This window comes from Pogona vitticeps, chromosome 2 (genome assembly GCF_051106095.1).
Source record: "Pogona vitticeps strain Pit_001003342236 chromosome 2, PviZW2.1, whole genome shotgun sequence".
NCBI lineage: Eukaryota > Metazoa > Chordata > Lepidosauria > Squamata > Agamidae > Pogona > Pogona vitticeps.
The window spans coordinates 310,628,728-310,648,467 of record NC_135784.1 but is presented as its reverse complement, the minus strand read 5'-3'; the positions used below and the strand labels follow the sequence as shown (position 1 = coordinate 310,648,467).

At 44.9% G+C, this 19,740-nt stretch overlaps 1 protein-coding gene across 3 annotated transcripts in view; it reads right to left on the bottom strand.

The window, feature by feature from the left end:
* Nucleotides 1-19,740, bottom strand: part of DNAI1 (dynein axonemal intermediate chain 1) — a 161,074-nt gene that overhangs the window by 104,520 nt on the left and 36,814 nt on the right. For all 3 annotated transcript variants that reach the window (XM_078384177.1, XM_072993016.2, XM_072993017.2), the window contains exons 10-12: nucleotides 9,610-9,694; nucleotides 6,193-6,310; nucleotides 3,217-3,260 (exon numbers count right to left, since the gene is read on the bottom strand). In XM_078384177.1, coding sequence (XP_078240303.1) covers nucleotides 3,217-3,260; nucleotides 6,193-6,310; nucleotides 9,610-9,694 — 247 coding nt within the window. The remainder of the gene's footprint in view (nucleotides 1-3,216; nucleotides 3,261-6,192; nucleotides 6,311-9,609; nucleotides 9,695-19,740) is intronic.

Here is a 19,740-nt window from a genome sequence, read left to right as displayed (position 1 = left end):
GAAAATAAGAAAGCTAGGCTAAGGTACCTAGTACTCAAACATTAGCGTAGCATCAGCATAGCTCTAAAGCATACACAGAGTGCTTCCTTCCAGACATGGCATAACAAGACAGCAACTGAGCACAGAATCTTCTAGGAGGTAAGCTAAGGCAACTAGCGTAACTTCTGAAGGGCTTTTTATAAATTAAGTATTCACAGCCTAGACTCTTCCAGATGGTCTGCCAATCAGGCTTCACATTCCTTCAAATGCTCACAAAGAGCACTTTCTGCTCCCTCGCTTCACCCTGCTGAAGTCATCTTCCAATTAGCACAGAGTCAGGGAACAAGCCCACTTGGCCTTAAAGGCTTCACTCAGGAAAGATAAAGTGCAGGTTTTATTCCCTTCTCCTTCCTGGCAGACACTGTCCTCCTCACTCCCAGCCAGCCATTCCTAGAAGCCTGACTTTTCCAGAAGAGTACTACATCCCCTGATTTCCATGTCCCATGCTCCCCTTTGTCACAGTTTCTTCACACCAATGTAGCACAAACCATCAGCAAACATAGGGATAATACAGTAATGCGAAAGATTTATACCACTCCCATCGGAAAACTCTTTTTAGATCATTGGCTGATCCCCTTTTCGGATCTCTTCCCTGATCTTCTCCCTATTTTCTTGAGTGACCGCTGTGCTCTCCTCATTATGGTGGTGGCAAACTATTTAATTGAAATTTTGAAACTTACTGTTGCCTTGTGATGTTGAACTTTCCTCTACCCCACTTTCCGGGTAATATGTATTACTTCTCATCAATTTGTACTCCCTCATCAATGTTGATTGTGTCTATTTGCCCTGAGGTGGGTTTATTTTTCTGTTTATTTCCCTGTCCATACTGCTTAATGCCAATAAAGGTTTATTGTATCGTAGTAATGCTGTCCCCTTGGCTCTGACACTGTAGCTCTGATCTCTTGTAGTTTGATGTTACAGCAAGCACTGAACTTAGTCTGTAGCAACGGAGGGAGCAAGAATGTTTGTGAGGCCAGGCCCTCCGTCGCTCTTTTAGGTCCTCCCCACTCACCCCACCTGCAACCTGCCAGCATAGCAGAAGTGAACTAAACAATGCAAAGCCATCACATTGCCTGATTGTGGAAGCATGTCAAGGACCCATGGTGGGCCATCAACGGCTTCCAAAGGACACAGAGTCTTGTCATCATCGCACTGATGTTTTCTGCTCGTTTTCTGCCATCAACAGCTTCCAAAGGACACAGAGTCTTGTCATCCTCCCACTGCGGTTTTCTGCTTGGACTGCACCACCCTTCCATTTCCCTCAAACTCCTAATTGCTGTTCTCCTGCTTCTCATCAATGCTGTGGATGATGGGGGCCCTATTACTGGCCAATTTAAAAAGCAATTGATCTGCAGGCTGGCCTGGGAGAATCTGGACAACAGATTGCAGAATTTAAATCACTGAGCAGCAATCAACCTGCTGGCTAGGATTAATGGCACACTTCAACCATTATCTTCCCCATGGTGCATTTATTTGAACACCATGTGATCTAACACAACCTAGCAGCGTTTTCCAGTCAGAAAATACATTAGGGCACAGAGTTACACAGGCCCACTTATTTTCACTGATTTACTATGGCTAATTTGAGGTCCTGAGCATTCAGGCAGGACTTTCCTGCCCCCTCCAATGATTCTATATGCAGTGTTGGCTTTATATCATCGGTACGGTGTTCCTGTTAACAGGTTCCTGCTCTTTCTGCTGCCTTCCAGAACTGGAAGCTATGCCAAAGAGCCAGTTCAAGGTGCCCGGCAGTTCAGCTTCACTGCTTTTTAAGTCAATGGTGTTTTAATATCATTATAACTTGTTAGATGAATGTTAATATTATAGCTTTTTGCCTTTTTTAAAAAGCACTCCTCTTTTAACCTGCTTGGGAGTGACCTTCAATCCCAGCTCCAGAAGAAAAGTGGGATATAAATCAAGTAAACAAACACACAGCCAGGTGGCCCATCTTCCCAATCATAGGAAAACCAGTGGGATTTCTACTTGTGCAAGGAGGCACCAGATGCCCCCTTAAAGAAGCTCCTGGAAAGTGGAGTGGCTCGCGGAAGGGACCACGGTATGAGTGGACCATGTTCCACAGGATTCGGGCCCTGGGTCTTGGCCACAAACTCTACAGTAGGTGGAATGAGGATTATCGAGGTTGGACAGGAAGTTGCAAGCATGAGACAAGATGGGACCTGGAAATCCTCTCCTCGCACTCCTCCCATGCCTAACTTCCAGGCCACACGGACACTCCCCTTCATCCAGGGTGGCAATGTTGCCCTGCTCCACATGCAACAAAGGACATCAAGGAATATCCATTACTCTTTTCACATCATTGGGGAAGTTTACATGAAAGCAACAAAAAAGAGTAACATGAGAAGGAAACTTAGTATGTCGGGCTCCTGGTCCTTGGAAGTTCCACAGTGAAGAGACATGACTCTGGCCGTCCCTGCTACAGACCGGACCAGGAATCGGCTGGAGTGCAGGTACAGGTGTAAGTTCTCTGTGGGCCAGGATCTAACAGGGTTCTTTGGTCAGAAAAATCCGGAGGGAGCAGATCCTTTTCTCCCTGCACCTCCCCTCCAAACGCATGCTCAAAATTTTGTCTGGCTGGTTGGGAAGGCCTCCAAAGTCACTCTGCAAGCAGCTTGGTTGTCTACCTGCCATGTCAAGGAAGACGGTATGTCCTGTTTGCAGCTATGGAGCATTACTAGAACGATGTTGAATTTATGCCAGTAATGCCAGCATAAGTTTGGCCAGCAAGCAAAAAAAGGCAGACAGACAGGCTGGAAGGAAGGAGCTGAGGGCAGATGGACGGATGGACGGACGGACGGACGGACGGACGGACGGACGGACGGACGGACGGACGGACGGACGGAAGGAAGGAAGGAAGGAAGAAAGGAAGGAAGGAAGGAAGGAAGGAAGGGCTTTGCGACTTGAATATGCATTGGTCTACTCCCATTCTAATCTCAGTCCCAGTCCCAACACACCTGGAAAGCTGCAGATTGCTCATTACAATTAAAGGCAGATAACAAGGGGAGGGAGCCCTGCAGCCCTGTTAGACAACAACACCAACAGGAAAGATCTGATACAACCGACCCTAAAAAGCAGACAGACTTGATCCAGTGGGAAGCGCAACATTTGTAAAAGCAGCCTTCAGAGGGCACGTCCACTTTGATTCAGGGCCAAACTTACAAGAGCCGTGTCCCACGACAAACAAGTCCTTGTACTTGGGATTCCTGTAACAGAAAAGAAATGCGGGGCCATTGAAATGACTTCTGTTTCATTGACAGGCACCGGCGTTCACAACACATGTGGCTCCGAAGGCTTACATTTGGGAACCGGTCCCCTTTCTGTGGGATTGGCGGCTGGAGAAGCAGGCAGCCCCTGCTTCGTGCGGAAACCGGGGCAAGTCAGAAGGTGCTCCCGACTCCCTCACGTTTTATTCTGGTGACTCAATACAGGACTCTGCGCCAGTGTTGCCACAGGAAGCTGGAGGCTTGTCATAATGGACAGGATCCTGGAGGACAAGTCCATCGCAGGCGACAAGCCATGATGGGGATGTATGATCCCCAGATTTAAAAGGAAGATAACCTCCAAATACCAGAGGCAGGGGAAGAGGGGTATCAGGAGACAGGGATTCCGGGTAATCCCAGAGGCACCTGGTGGAGGCCACGGTGAGATCCAGGAAGCTGGACTAAGAGGGGCCCTTGGCTTGATCCACCACAGGGCTCTTCTGAGGTTCTTATGTTCTAGCCCACGTGGGGTTTGAGTGGAAGGCACCGTTCCCTCAGAGGGAACCACAGAGCCATGGAACAGCATGTGGTTTGTACATGGCAGGTCCCCGGTACAATCTCTGGAATGCTTTTTTCAGAAAGGATCCGGTACGAGTTGGTGTAGGCAGGATGGATAGCTCAGGGATCTGGATACTGGAAGTGATGTTGAACAGTGGTCCCCAACCTTTTTGCCTCCATGGACGGGTTTAACATGCAAGGGGGGGGGTCCGTGTGGGCGTGATGTGTCTGCGTGTGCCGGGGGGGCAGATTCGTCTCCATGGCCCAGTCCTGGCAAGGCCATGGCCCGGGACAGGTCCACAGACTGGGGGTTGGGGACCCCTGATGTAGAAGACTCATCTTCCAGATGCTCTCAAGTCACTTCCCAGTGGAACAGCCCACAACAGAGTTTGATCAATGAACTATCCCGCCTAGTTTGGGGTCCCTTGCATTCACAGAATTTGTGTAAGTCCCATGGATTCAATGGACCTGCTCTGTTTGAGTCTAGCAAATGCATTCGGCCGTAGGTTTCTGAAAGAAAGGATATCAAGTCTTTCCAAACCACTGGTATCCTGGCCATAGGTGGCAGATGATGGCACATTTCTTGGGTGGAAAAATTTCAAGTCATTCTGGGTAGGGTTAGTCAAGACGGATCCGGACTGTCAGGGAAAAGGCTTCTTGCCACCTGGACATATACAGTGGTACTTCGACTTACGAACTTAATCCGTATTGGAACGGTGTTCGTACATCAAAAAGTTCGTAAGTCGAGGTAAACATTTCCATAGGAATGCATGAAAACCATTTAATCTGCTTCGGCTGTTTTGTCAAGGTGCTGTTCGCAAGTAGAGGCCTTAGTTCTCATAGGAAGTAGTGCAAAGCCAGTTAATCCGTACTCTACCACTAGGGGTGATTTTTTTTATTATTTTTTCTTCTTTTGACCTAAGATAAACTTAAGTCAAACAAAGGGCAGGAAAGGTTTTTTCGTTCGTAAGTCGAAGCTCCATTTCCAAATTGAAGCAACATTTTGCAAACGAAGCCGTTCGTAACTCGAAATGTTTGCGAGTGGAGATGTTCGTAAGTCGAGGTACCACTGTATTAGTTTAAGGACTATGTGGTCAATATGGGACGTGTATGTCCCTTTTTCAAAGATAAACTCATCAACCAAGGGCATTTGTTAATTCTTTTGAAAGCTGATTGTTCCCTGTGTAACCTGAATATTTATAAGTAACCTGGACCAAATGACTGATTTGCTTTATCAAGGGTGATTTTAACAGTTAATATATTCTCGAAGGCTTTCAGGCTGGGATCTGATGGTTGTTGTGGGTTTTTGGGCTTTTGGCCATGTTCTGAAGGTTGTTCTTCCTGACGTTTCGCCAGTCTCAGTGGCTGGCATCTTCAGAGGACTGGAGTCGAAACTGAGCACCAGAGCAGAGACAGAGTTCTGACTCCTGTCCTCTGAAGATGCCAGCCACCAAGACAGGCAAAACGTTAGGATGAACAACCTCCAGAACATGGCCAAAGAGCCCGAAAAACCCACAACAACCATTTAACAGTTACATTTTTTTCTGTGTTCCAAACCAGGATATGTGCTGGGGCAAGAAACGGAGGTGAAAAGCCTGTTTCTTACCATAGTAAATTGTAACTAGAGTAGACTCATTGAATCAGTGGGGGGTTTGGTAAGTCAACTTCCTCAGATTTAAACGGGCCTACTCTAGCTGTCACTTCATTTTTTTTTACATCAGTAGAACTTATGGAGGAGTTGACTCACCAAATAACCACTGATTCAGTGGTACTACTCTGCTTGTCACTGACTAGGCTAAACAACAGGATTTAACCCATCTCCTGTCCCATGTTTGTTTCTGTGTCCTAAGCACAATTGTTTTTGAGCTTTCCCCAGATTTAACTGAGACTGTGAACTGACTCTGGAGGAGTCCCAATAGTTATTATTTATTCCCAAAAATGCATTCTTATTATAGAGTTAAGTACACATTGTAGAACTCTATACTTCCAACAGAATCACTGTACTTATTCAGGCAAACGTATTCTGTTTGTATTTTGGATTTTAAAAAAACAGAGGCAGAAAGACTTTTCAACACACCCCAGTGCTTTCATTTTAATTAGCACATTCTCCAAGATTTCAATGACATGTGGCAAAATTGAGCCACATGTGCATGCATGGATGCATTGCACGGTGAAACACACAAACCAGAGGCCGTACATTTGCTGAAGAGTTTACACCACTTTCTGCTAGCCCTTTGCTAACGGCCATTTTTAGAGCAAGGAGCAAATATGACACAAGCGATCGATCTCCAGGGATGCCATACCATCAAAGACTTCCAAACCATTAAGGGATTTCCACTCCATGGAAAGAGGCGCGCCGCATGTAAAACCTACTTACCAGCAGAGGGCAGTGACAGCCAACCTTTTGGCTTTGTCATGCTGGAACTTCCATAGGGGAAGCAGCGTCCCCAGATTGTCCCGGTAGTCGTCAGAGGCGTCTTCAAAGTATTTGAAATCTGGCAGAGGGAAAGGATGGCATTCAAAAAGACCATGTGGCTCAACAGTGCCTTTCTCTCTGAAGAACTGCTTCCCCAAACTGTCTTAACTGGCACCCCTTAAGGAAAACATGAAGTCTTTTAAAATTCCTTTAAAGTTTTGAAAGTGTTTAAAATTTTTAATTTTTAAAAAAGATTTAGGTTTTTCGACATCACCAAGATCAAAAGGTGATGTTGTCCCCTTTGTGCCGTGAAGTTGCTTTCAACTCATGGTTGACCCAATGGATTGGTGACGTTCAAAAGGTCCTGCTCAGGTCTTGCAGATTAAGTGCCATGGCTTCACTCGTGGGGTCAATCCACTTCATATTAGGTCTTCCTCTCTTATCTCCCACTTTCCATTTGTCCTAGCATTTTCACTTTTTCAGAGAGTATTGTCTTCTATAATATATCCAAAGTGTAATGGTTTCAATTCTTCCCCCAATTTTAATTCCTGCATCTGAATCGAATTCAGTTTCTCATGTATTTTCTGTTGGAATAATAGCAATCTGGCATGCACTAAGACTGGGTATCAGTGAGAACGCGGCTTTACAGCCTAACATGATTGTTCCTCACCACTCACATCATTGGTACAGTTGTTTTCCTGCCTCTGGCATTTCAGGCAAGCCCCTCCCCCTCTTCCACTATGGTTTGGACCCCATTGTTTGGTTGATAGCCTCTTCTTCTCTCGCCAAATATCCATCTCTTTTTTTTACCATACAAAGTGCTAGTTTGCGTGCAAACCAAGGAGGGTGTTGTTTGATGAGACTAGAGTGATCTTTCCATGTTTCTGTGTTTGTTTCTTACGCTATGTTTCTGTGTTTCATATCTTACGCTATGCTAACTAAAAGTAATAACCAAATTTCTTTTCTAAAAAACCCTTTTATGGAATTTCACCAACATTTTCTGGTTACAGATTACGTGAGTGAAGCAAGGTATAGAATTTTTTATTTCTTCATTATCAGCTTTAAAAGTTATCTAATTCTTCTACTGATGTTAGGAAAGTGTGAAGGCAAGAGGAGAAGGGGACAACAGAGGACGAGATGGTTGGACAGTGTCTGTGAAGCGACCAACATGAATTTGACCCAACTCCAGGAGACAGTGGAAGGCAGGAGGGCCTGGCGTGCTCTGGTCCATGGGGTCACGAAGAGTCGGACACGACTTAACAACTAAACAACAACAATTTTTCTACAGACATCATTTTTGTATTTCTAAAATTCAGCTGTAATCCTGCTCTCAGGGAATAATATGGTGTCAATAAGAAAAGCTTCAATGGATGACTAAAGCAGTTCTTAAAATTGTGAACAATAATTTTAGAAGCAAACTGAACTGTGACAAAAAATACTGTCAGAATCCTAAATGCAAGTTTTCAACAACTGGCACATAGGGACGAAGAGACCCGTTACAGTGCAAAAAGAGAGAAGAACAGAAAAGGAAAAACAAAGGACCTCTTCCATACGATCCAATATTTCTATTGGAAAATTTAAATCTAGATTAGGGACACAAAAAGATCAACGGGTGATTGTCTGATCAGGATAATATAAAAAGAAAACGGCAACCAAAGACTGAAGAAAATACAGGACAGACAAAAGGGTGACCACATGACTTCCAAGATTTATTCTTGTCATACTTCTCTTTGTCCTTAGAAGCAAGTTTACTGAAAAAATCTGCCTGTAGGATTTTGGCTCTATTTTTGACTTTCCCCCCACTTTTCACTTTTGCTTTCAGGCAATGCTTTACTTTTTTCATGTACAACTGTCTACATTTATTCAGATACAGTCATGTCATCTTCTTCTGGTTGCTGCACAAGGATGGAGGGCGGGGTTTCACTTCACTGGGGCTTATTTTTGGGGTAGGGCTTATATGACGAGCATCCTGAAAAATCCTACTGGGGCTTATTTTCAGGTTAGGTCTTATTTTAGGGGAAACAGGGTAAAATAGGCCCACTAAATCAATGGAATGTACATAGGTACTGGCTCAACAAATTTCCACTCAGTTGTGGGTGTATTCTAGTTGTGATGTACTACTCAATTTCAGCCATTGAGGCTTTTCTTCTTTTTCAGCTACAGGAATAGTCTTTTTGCTCATTCCACACTTCTTCTGGTCCATTGTCAGTTGTGTCTGTCAATGCAAATCTGATATTTGCATGGACTTTACATTCACCAGAAATATTACTCAAATTATAGTTTGGTGCTATGATTGTTTTAGTGCTATTTTTCAGCTTTATTCTTGTTTTGATAGTAACTATTTATGGTCTGTATTGCAGTACTCTCCTGATATTGTCTTTGCAGGGAGAATGTAGCTTCTCCATCTTCTGCATCCAGTTATACAGTCTATTTAATTGATACATTGGTATCCATTGTCAACTATGGGTACAATAATCCATAAGGTTCCTGAAATACATTTGTTGGCTCTGGAGAATAATACTTCAGTATCTTTCGTTACAGCACAAAAATTAAATGATGGTTATGTTGATAGCCTTCCCATGAAGTCTGATAGGCATTATTTTATGAGACTTTGCTTTATTTCCCCTTTCTGCTAAGCTTTGCCTCATTATTAGAGCCGCAATGTTTCTTTTGGTTGTGTTGTGTCATTTCCTTAGTAATTTTTTTTTTTTTTTACAATTGCCTGGTTGAAAATATTGCATTGAAAATGTCCACATTTTCCTTCCTAGATGACCACATTAAGCCGGTGAGTGAGTCTGACTCAAGTGACTTCGAAATAATTTCACAAATAATAATGTCATGGTAATTCTTATAGCGCGCAAAATGCTATTTTTATACCATTTTGCCAAATCTGTCTGACGAAAATTAGGGAGAAGTGCCTTTTCCTCCACCTCTCGCCACTAGTGGGCTCAGCCCGACGTGACACCCTGCCCGAAGCATTTCCAAAATGGGCGTATTTTCTTTGTGCTCCGAGAACCTCCTCATTAGGAGCTTTGCCTGGGAAAAATCGATTCCAAGTAGATTTTAAAAGGAGGCAAATTACTCCCATCAGTTTTCAGTGGCACATCTTTTTGTTTCCTCGTTCAAGGAGGTTATGAATGAGGGGCCATGCCTTTTTAAAAACCACAATGCCAAGAAATGTACATTTGAGTCGAGTCTGGGAAATTTGGTTCGGTCGCGTGGCTTAACACACGTGCAAACCCATGGAGCGTTATTATCAGCGAGCTAAGAGAGAAAGGGATTCAGGCCAGACGGGGCAGGTGACATGGCCTAACCAAAACCTGGAGCAACAGAAAAGGGTGTGGGGCCATCCCTGATCAACCCCTCCTGTATTCGTACCTTGGGCGATATCGTCGAAAGTGTTCTGATTCACCATCCGCTCCACAATCTTTGTTGCCTTTGCGACCTTGGTCACATCGTCACTCTGTTGGAAAACAAATGCACACGTCAAAATACTGTCACACCTCTAAGCTGCTGGAGGAAGAGGAGAGAGGAAGGGGGTCTCTGCAACAGGACCCCACGGGAGCTCCTGCATCCCTTTGGACACCATTGGGGGCTGTATGGTTAGGGCACCACTCACATGACGAGGACAGCGATCTTCGAGAGAGATCCAAGGGGTCAATATATTTGCATACCCAAAGGAACATGCCAAGCACCATCTGGAGGGACACCTTCTCCTCTGCGCTTTACTCAGAACAAAGGCTCCTTGCAAATCAACGTCCACGTTCCTGTACAGTTTAAACCCCACAGCTACCTGATGCCCAATTCTTAGCTTCACAGAATAAAAATGGAGATTAAACTCACTGGCCCTTCCAAGATTTTTATTCCTAACTCTCCATACTTAATAAATGGAAAAGATTTCCAAATCATGTTTTCTTTAAAGTTGGGATCACTAGAGGCTTTGGCATGGGGTAAATGTCTCAGATCTGAGTGATAGGAAGTTTTTCAAGAAGTCTACAAGCTATCATTTAGTTTGCTATGGATTTTAAAAACCTATTACGTCTTACTCTGTGCTTTGGATCCGTGCAGAGTGAAACCGATTCAGTTCCACCACCATCACTGAATTCCCAGGAAAGGTACAACTTTTTAGCACCTTAATATAATCCAGGCAAACCTCTATTCATGAAAAGTAATTCTATTATTACACACCATTATAACATATGACAGAATACTGTGTGTTGATGCAATTGAGCTTTATTGGGTTTAGTGTGTCACCAAGCTAATGTTTCAAAGGTGTGTTGGCTGGTGTGTGAAACATGCAGATACCACTCAAAAACAGAGACAGTACACGCCATGATTCTCACATATTATTTACATCTCTATTTAGATTTGGATAACCAGTGCGATGTAGTGGATGGAGTGACAGACTAAGAGGAGGCCTGGATTCGAATCCCTGTTCAGCCATGGAAATATCCTGGGGGGTATGGCTCTGGTAAAGCCACTCCTTAAGTCTCTCACTTACCTTGAAAGATCTGTTAGGGCTCCTATAAGTCAGCTCTGACTTGATGGCACATAACACATGCACAAATACAAATTTAGAATTGATAGACTGAGATTTTTATGACAAATCTATTAAAATATATTTAATTGGGCTTTGATCCATCATAATGACAATGGTGACTACGATGAGGATGACAGAATCGACTTTCTGCTCTACTCTACTGTTCAGACGATGTTTTTGGAACTAGCTTCCGGTCCGCTTCTTAGAAAAACCCATACCCCCTCTCGCTTCATCGCCTGCAATTCAGAAGTATACCAGGGAGCTGTCTGGGCTCGGCGAGCAGGGAGAGGGCGCTTAGGTGCAATCGTGTCAGCCGCCCGGGTCATCTCCCTATTCCAGAGGGTGACCTGAGCTTCGACAGGAGCGCCGACCATATCAGATGGATAATCCCCAGAGCATTCAGGAATCCATCTGGATCCATGAGTCTCCGAGGGCGGATCATCTTAATAGATCCCCCACCCTTGCAGAGGGGAGAAGAAGCTAATAGACTAAACTTGACCAGGAAGTGGTCTGACCATGACAATGGGGTCACAAACAGCCCTTCCACATCCAAACCACCATCTTCCAGTCCCGTTGAGAAAACCAGGTCCAAGGTATGGCCCTTCTCATGCGTCGGGCCGATGACACGTTGAGACAGCCCCATGGTTGTCCTGGCGGCCATGAAGTCCTGAGCCGCCCCAGTCAAGGCAGCCTCGGTATGGATGTTGAGGTCCCCCAGCACCAACAGCCTGGGAGTCCTCAACACCAGGTCCGAGACTACCTCTGTCAGCTCAGGCAGGGAGACTGTTGGTACGCAGCAGGGTGGGCGGTACACCAACAGAATCCCTAATCTGTCTCGTGAGCCCAACACACAATACAGGCCCTCGAGACCTCCTCTCAAAGGGATAGGAAGCCTGGTCAAGGAGATACAATTCCTATAGACTATAGCAACTCCCCCTCCCCGACCCTCCAAGCGCCATGGATGCTGGTCCGAGTACCCAGGCGGACACAGCTGGGAGAGGGGGACACCACCCTCCTCTCCCACCCAGGTCTCAGTAATGCATTAGCACCCTAAGTTCATTGGGATACTCCAGCTATGCAGAAACCCCGGCATGAAGGACACAGAAGTGATCTCCCAGCTCTGACTCAGCTCCCCACCCCTTTTCCAGGTGTGATTTATTCAGCGGCTTGTTGAAATGAAACACCGAGGAAGCGATGTGAGAAATTTATTTCCTTTGGAGATCTGCTTAGCCAGTGTGGTCCTAGTGCAGTGGTCCCCAATCTTGGGTAACCCAGATGTTCTTGGACTTCAACTCCCGGAAATCCTGGCCAACAGAGGTGGTGGTGGTCAAGGCTTCTGGGAGTTGTAGTCCAAGGACATCTGGATGGCCCAAGGTTGGGGACCCCTGGTCTAGTGGACAGAATGGGAACAGAGTTCTAATCCCCGCTCAGCCATGGAAACTCACTGGGGAAGTGGAAGTGGTCCTTAAACATCTCCCTCACCTTAAAAGCCCCGTTAGGCTTGCTAGCGGTCGGTTTTGACTTGATGGCGCAGAACAACAAAAAGATCTGTCTGGAATCGATGTTCACAGCTAATTAGGAGGCTCTCTGAGTACAAGGAGAGTCTTGCCAGCACACTAATTTCTTCTTTCTGTTTCCTTTTTGCAAAAAGCCACAGTATTTTATACAACACCAGTCACGTTAATAGGAGCATGCATTAGGACTGCATAATGGGCCAGATCTAGGAAAGGAAATGTTGTGAGCCAGGCATGATATTTATTTTTCTCTGCAAAATGGCATATTTTTCTTGGGGCAGACATCCCCTGGCAGCATCGTGCTCTTGTTCCCTTGCCTTCCTGGTCTCATTTAATTAAGCCCCAAACAAACAGAATCCTGCCATCAATAATATTCTCTGGGGAAGGAGCTCTGGGAAGCCAGAACAAAAACAGGCGACACGGCCAATAGCAGAGGTGATACAGCCCAGAAACGGAACAGGGAGGTTCCATAAGCCTTGTTGCTGTCATTTATTTATTTAAAATGTTTTTATCCAACCTTTCTTCTTACCAAGAACCCAAGGTGGCCTACATAATTAAAAGGATGATATATAGAAGAAGCTAAAAACCGTAGGTATAGAAATATTTTTAAAAAGTCAATCAAGTACTACATTAAAAACAGTAATAAAATCAATACTAAAACATGTTGAAAACAACAGAGCAGAACAATCCATTTAAAAACCCCTCAGTCCAGCAGTTATTAAGGGAAAGCCTGCCTAAAGAGAAAGGTGTATTTGCCGGCTTGCAGGACAGCAAAGGTGGGGCCAGCCTGGCCTCTTGTGGGAGGGAGTTCCAGAGTCTCTGGGAGCAGCCACAGAGAAGGCCCTTTCGCATGGCAGTGTTACCAACACCAGTGTAACCTCTATGGATGTGGAAATGGTGTAGGGGTCACCCACGGACCAAGGGAGGTTCAGTAGGACTCTAGAGTGGCCCTGAATCTGCTGGTATGCATGCGGTTGTGCCTTTCAGAGTAGACCTCTTGGTATCCATATTACCTGTTCCACCACCGCCTTTTAAAAATTATTTTAGTTAATTCTATGTTGCTTTTTGTGTGTGCAGACTGATATGTTTCTTTATGTCCAGTGTAGTTCTAAAGTGTAGTATGCTGTTTTATTATGTTGTGAACCGCCCAGAGTAGTCCCGTAGCCAAATGGGTAGTTAGAAGTTGACAGACAGACAAACAGATAGATCGACAGATAGATTTCAAGAGACCCTTGTCCTGCAGGCCAAGGCCAAGAGGCCATCCCGAAAGCAGCAAAATCAGGGAGCTGGACAGGGGACAGACTGGATTTGTCCTCAGTGTGGAAGGGATTTTCACTCTCGAATTGGCCTTCTCAGCCACACTAGATGCTGTTCCAAGTCCTCCATACAGAGTACGTTACTATGGTCTCTTGAGACTGAAGGATGCTTACTAGTATGTAGGTAGGTAGGTAGGTAGGTAGGTAGGTAGGTAGGTAGGTAGGGAGGGAGGGAGGGAGGGAGGGAGGGAGGGAAGGAAGGAAGGAAGGAAGGAAGGAAGGAAGGAAGGAAGGAAGGAAGGAAGGAAGGAAGGAAGGAAGGAAGGAAGGAAGGAAGGAAGGAAGGAAGGAAGGAAGGAAGGAAGGAAGGAGGGAGGGAGGGAGGGAGGGAGGGAGGGAGGGAGGGAGGGAGGGAAGGAAGGAAGGAAGGAAGGAAGGAAGGAAGGAAGGAAGGAAGGAAGGAAGGAAGGAAGGAAGGAAGGAAGGAAGGAAGGAAGGAAGGAAGGAAGGAAGGAAGGAAGGAAGGAAGGAAGGAAGGAAGGAAGGAAGGGCAGGCGGGCAGGCAGGCAGCCAGGCAGGCAGGCTTCCCAGTAGCTACAACCATGTTCTGCTCCCTTGGGGTTCAGATCCTAGATGTGTTACCCTACCTGAGTGAATTGCCGATGGGGGAGGTGGGGCTTTGTTGCGGTGCTGCCAATAGCTCCAGAGAAGAACTCTCTGGAAAAACTGGAACGCATCCGGTCCGGGATCCCCTTTTTGAAATGGGGATCAAAGGAGAGTCTAGGAGAATTCTCTCTGAAGCAGATGGTGAGCAGCAGAAGAAGAATGGGAGGCAAACCCGGACTTCTTCCCTCTGAAGAAATCACCCAGCACGAATCAGAGGCGGGGAGCCATATTTGGCACTGAGCCGTGAGTAACCCTTTACCGGGGGAGAAGAGAACAACCAATATAAGCTTAAAATATATAACAACTAAATAAGCTGAAGCCTTTGATTTATGAAACAGCCCCATTAAGCTGAAAATAAGAATGAAAATATTTGGCTGAAAGAAGAAAAGCAGCGGTGAACCTAACTTATCAGTCTGCCTCAAAAGTGAAAGTAACTCTTAATACTGTACAGTAGCAGGCTGGTTTCAAAGCCGAGAGAGTGAGACGGAAAAATAAATCTTGTGTTTCTGGAAAAGAATCCCAGATGGTAATACCATAGGACAGGACTCAAGAGACTTGAGTTTTGTGAATGCAGTTTGGCTTGGACGTATTTCTCTTTTTTCTTTCTTGGATTCTCTGAATCTCTTTGATAATAGAATCTGGTGGTTTTCTGGAGAAGAAAGAAGGAGCTGACGTGGTCGACTGGACTGAGGAGTATCAATAGAAACATCATAAGACAGGCTTCAAGGACAATTACTGGACAGTCTGAGACTCTGTGATTATTGTTTTGGTTTGTTGGACTGTATGTGAGTCTGATAATAGTAGCTTGCTAGACTCGGGAGAAGAAGAAATAATTGTGCCATGGTTCTATTTGAATTTGAATTTGCTGGGTTAAAAGTTGATTTTTATAATATTTGGATAAAGACTGGTGGGAGATCTAAGGGGAGGTTTATGATTAGGGGTTTGGATTGTTGATAAAATTGTGGAAAGTGTTGAAGGATATCTAAGGGGCGATCATTGTGGTTAAGGACATAGTATCATCTATACAAACCCCACTTATTTGAAAGCCTGAGATGGCCCCCCAAAATTTAAGACATCAAATGGAGACTTGGTCTGTGCAAGCTCAAAGTTTTGGAATAGTTGTACAAGAAATAGAAAAGGAATGGCAGATTACTATGCAAAAGACAATAATAACAGGGTTTCAGCGAGTGAATGAAGGTCTTAGCAAAATAGAAGATCTGATGAAAGTAATGAAAGAGGGGACATTAGATGCCAAACAACAGTTAAATGAAGTTCCACAAACTTCAGAACCGACTTTATTGGGCATGACACCAGGTAACATAGATGGGATAAAGAGTCATCCAGTGACCTATGCAGCTTCCAAAATTAAAAAGCAATATGTTAAAAATCTCAAGAAAGGAGAGATACTGAAACAAGAGAAACGACAAAAATGGATATCCTGTCAGATGGGCTGAAAGAATGTTCAATTTAAAAGAAAACTGAACAATGGGATGTATTGTATAAATGGCTGCAGTTACCAGATATTGTTGGAGTAACATAGAATTAAACTAAAATTAAATGATAAGATGAAAGCAGGAGGGTAATCAAATTGTGAAAAAGCAAAAAGTTGATTTGTTATTGTAATATGAATTGACTGGATGATTGTATACTCTGTGTTCTCCTATCCCCCTAACCTTTTTTTCTCTTTTCCCTATTCCCCCTTACTTTTTGTATACCCTAGGTAAAGGTAAAGGTTCCCCTTGACAATTTTTGTCCAGTCGTGTCCGACTCTAGGGGGCGGCGCTCATCCCACTCTTCAAGCCATAGAGCCAGCGTTTTGTCCGAAGACAATCTTTCCGTGGTCACATGGCCAGTGTGATTTAGACACGGAACGCTGTTTACCTTCCCACCGAGATGGTACCTATTTATCTGCTCGCATTTGCATGCTTTTGAACCGCTAGGTTGGCGGGAGCTGGGACAAGCAACGGGCGCTCACTCCGTCGCGTGGATTCGATCTTACGACTGCTTGGTCTTCTGACCCTGCAGCACAGGCTTCTGCAGTTTAGCCCACAGCGCCACCACGTCCCACACTTTGTATACCCTACCCTGTCCTTAAATAAATATTCCCCCAAAAAAGTGAATTGCTGGTGGAATCTCAGTTCTGGAAAATTTAATAACTAACATGGCTAAGGAGGGACAATTTATTTCTGGGATAAATATTCCATCCCTGATATCTTGAGAGAGAGAAAGAAGATGGGTGAGATCTTTACTTCCGGAACTGTCACAGGTCATCAGTGGGGGAATCCGGCCACCCCACTCTCCAACCCGGTTGTCCTCTTGGGCTCTGAACGACCCAATGGGGAGAAGAGGAGGAGGAGGAGTTGGAGGAGGCTGACCCGAAGGTCCGTTCGGACATCCTTCTTTCGCTGGAATTCACAGCAGCGAATCATCAGGAGGCCAAAGCAAGAGGCCGAGGCTGACAGCCAATATGCCGATTTGAGGGTTGCTGTGGGAACTAATGAAGTAGAGAGAGAGAGAGAAGGCTATCACGAATCCCCCCTAGAGTAATTTCTCTTCCCTTCTAATTATCTCTTTCCTTCTGAGCCAATAATAACAACAGAGACCTCCTGGGGAGAAGGACTGCCCTCAGATTCCCCCACTGAAACTTAGTCCCAACTGAGGTGACAGAATACAGTACTGCCTCTCTGCTTGAGAGAGAATGTTTTTCACAAGCAGCATGGAATCATGTTGACTGGTCAGTCAGGCAAGGGATTTGGGCCTGATCCACCACCACGGGCTATCTGTGCTTTCAAAACAAAAGCAGTCTAATCAACAGCTGGATCTAGTGAACCATTCTTTCCCCACTTGTAAAATCGATCGAAACCTGCCTTTTAAAAAAGCATCCTTGTTATCAAACCTGTGTCCATTCTCATCGAGTCATCTGTTGGATCCTAGCCCTTTCCTGGCACACACATACAAATGAAGGGGAGTCTGCGGAATGGGAAACAGGTGCAGGAAATGACCAAGTGTACAGGATGCACAATGAAACGCCCACCAGCCGACGGCTTTTACACTCCACAATAAGTCTGGACATTCCGACCTATACCTCCATATATGCACAGGTGTGTGTGTAAACACACACACACACACACACACACACACACACACACACACACACACACACACACACACACACACACAGGGGGTCTCTCATGAAAGGTTTCTGCACTCAGTGGCTAACAATCTTCAGAAGCCACGGAAGCCACAAAAGGTCCAGAATGGAGCAGCCCAGTTAATTTTAGGGCTGGAAGGCTTGATCATGATTTCCTGATCCTGGCTTATCGGCACTGGCTCCTCTGTGTCAGAGCTAAGGTGTTAGTTATGACCAATAAAGTCCTAAATGGTTTGGGACCTCTTTATCTATTGGAGCACTTTCTCCCCAAGAGTGTCCACCCATCCGATCGACTCCTCTCAGGCCGCGCGACTGAGGGCGCCCACCCCAAGGGAAAGAAAGAAAAAACAAATACCAAGAATCGGGCTTTTTCAGCAGTGGCATCCTCGTTATGGAGCAAACGTCCATCCGAAATTAGACCACCCCCCATGGATCTTTAGAAGATTATTGAAGGCAGAACTATTTAAGGAAGCCCTTCACAACATCTTCAGCTAGTCTGTGAGACCCATGTGCTCAATTTCTAACTATGGGTACTGATTGTTTTTATTATACTGGTATATATTTTGTTCATTATGTTATGTTTCATATAATTGGGTTTGATTTAATTGAGCAGGCATCACCCTTAGGTTGCCTTTTCTGTTTTATGTTGTGGTGTTATGCTTTCCGAGTTCTCTTTTATCATTTTAGTTGGTTCTATGCCTTGCCTAACTCTGTAAAATGTCCCAAGTAATGTTCTTACAAAGTTGGACCACCTATAAACTTTTGGATAAATAATAAATTAAGTCTATATTTGAGCAGCTATTTACCACAGGCAAACATCAGCTTTCACCTTAGCATAATTTCTCTGACCATATATATATATACTGCAGTTTCATGCACAGCATGTGTCAGAGTTCAGTCACTGCCTGAATGGGAGATTGTCAGAGAAGGGTGGGAAGAAATTGGAATCTGGCTACCTAAGGATCGCCTGTTCATTACGACAGGGCCCCCAAATCCCTTCCCTCCTTCCATCTTGGAGAGCAGCATCCTTTCCAAAGCACCTCACCCTCCTCCAAATTTTTTCTTACAAAAACTGGAGCAGAGTTACAGCCAAAAAAACAAACAAACAAAAACTGTGCCTTTTCACAATCATTTTTAATTGGGGTGCAGGAGACCCCTCAAAACCTGGCAAAAATGGCCCCTTAACGTTGGCTTTCTGAGCTCAATCTCTTTTGCAAAGAATATTTTTTTAAAAAAAAATAGTCTGTGTGTGCGCGTGCGTGCATGGACGTGTTAGTGGGTCGGGGTGCTGCAGGGTGGTGTTTGGGCCTTGAGATGTGGCGCATGCAGTCTACAGACTCCATCCTGCCTACCTTTAATCTACAAACCCCAATTTCCAAGTCACCACAGTGTTTCACATCATAGAGAAACACTGGCTGAAAGCCTGTTGCTTAACCTAGTAACGTGCTTGAGAAAAGGCCCACTGCATTTGCTGAGTCAAGTCCTCTGTAGGTTCCATTGATTCAGGTGGGCTTACTCTGGTTACAACTTACTATGATTCAGCAATAGGATTTCAGCCATGCTGTTGCTGAGTTGCAAAGGGTTAGAGGCAAAGCAAGCCAGCCCCTCCTCAGACATGCCCGGCCAGCTGCAAGAGGCTTCCTCCGTGCTTCCTGCTCATTCCAAGGGAGCCTAAGTGATAGAGTGGTGGAACATGGGTGCAGGTGCTCCAAAGAGAAGAAGATGCTGTGACAAACCCAGACCTACTGGGATCTGCCACACAGTTACACTAAGCTGCCACCAACCATTCCCTTTAAGAAGTCACACAGACCAGGGATGGATTTTTAAACAAATAAAAAGAATAAGGTTTATTTAAATACACACAGGGAAAAATAAACAATCAGGTGAATAACATAAAGTAACGTGGCTTATTCTCACTCATACATACACACAGTTTGGTTCACACAGAACCCTTAACTTAAAGCACAGACCCTGAACCTATCAGTTCTGGCTAACCAACAGACACCTGAACCTATCAGGTTGGTACTCTGACACACAGTAGTACCCTGTCTGACACACAGACTCCCACAACAGCTTCTTCTTCCCAGCTGCTGCTTCGTCACATCCCAGTGTCTCTCACAGTGTCTCACTCTCACCACACAGGCATCACCTATTTATACAGTACAGCCCCTCCTCCTGATGTCCCGCCTTCCACTCCCCATAGGATGGAACTTTCCCTCCAAACCCATGACAGACAGGTAACATCAGTGCTGTATGTAACACCTCCCCTCTTTAAAAGTTGTTTTGTAGGGGGAAAGCTAAGGTGCTTTTCACCAAAAAACAACCTGTATAAAATACACAAAAACAGTTATACATACCATATTATACTTACTCATACTTACA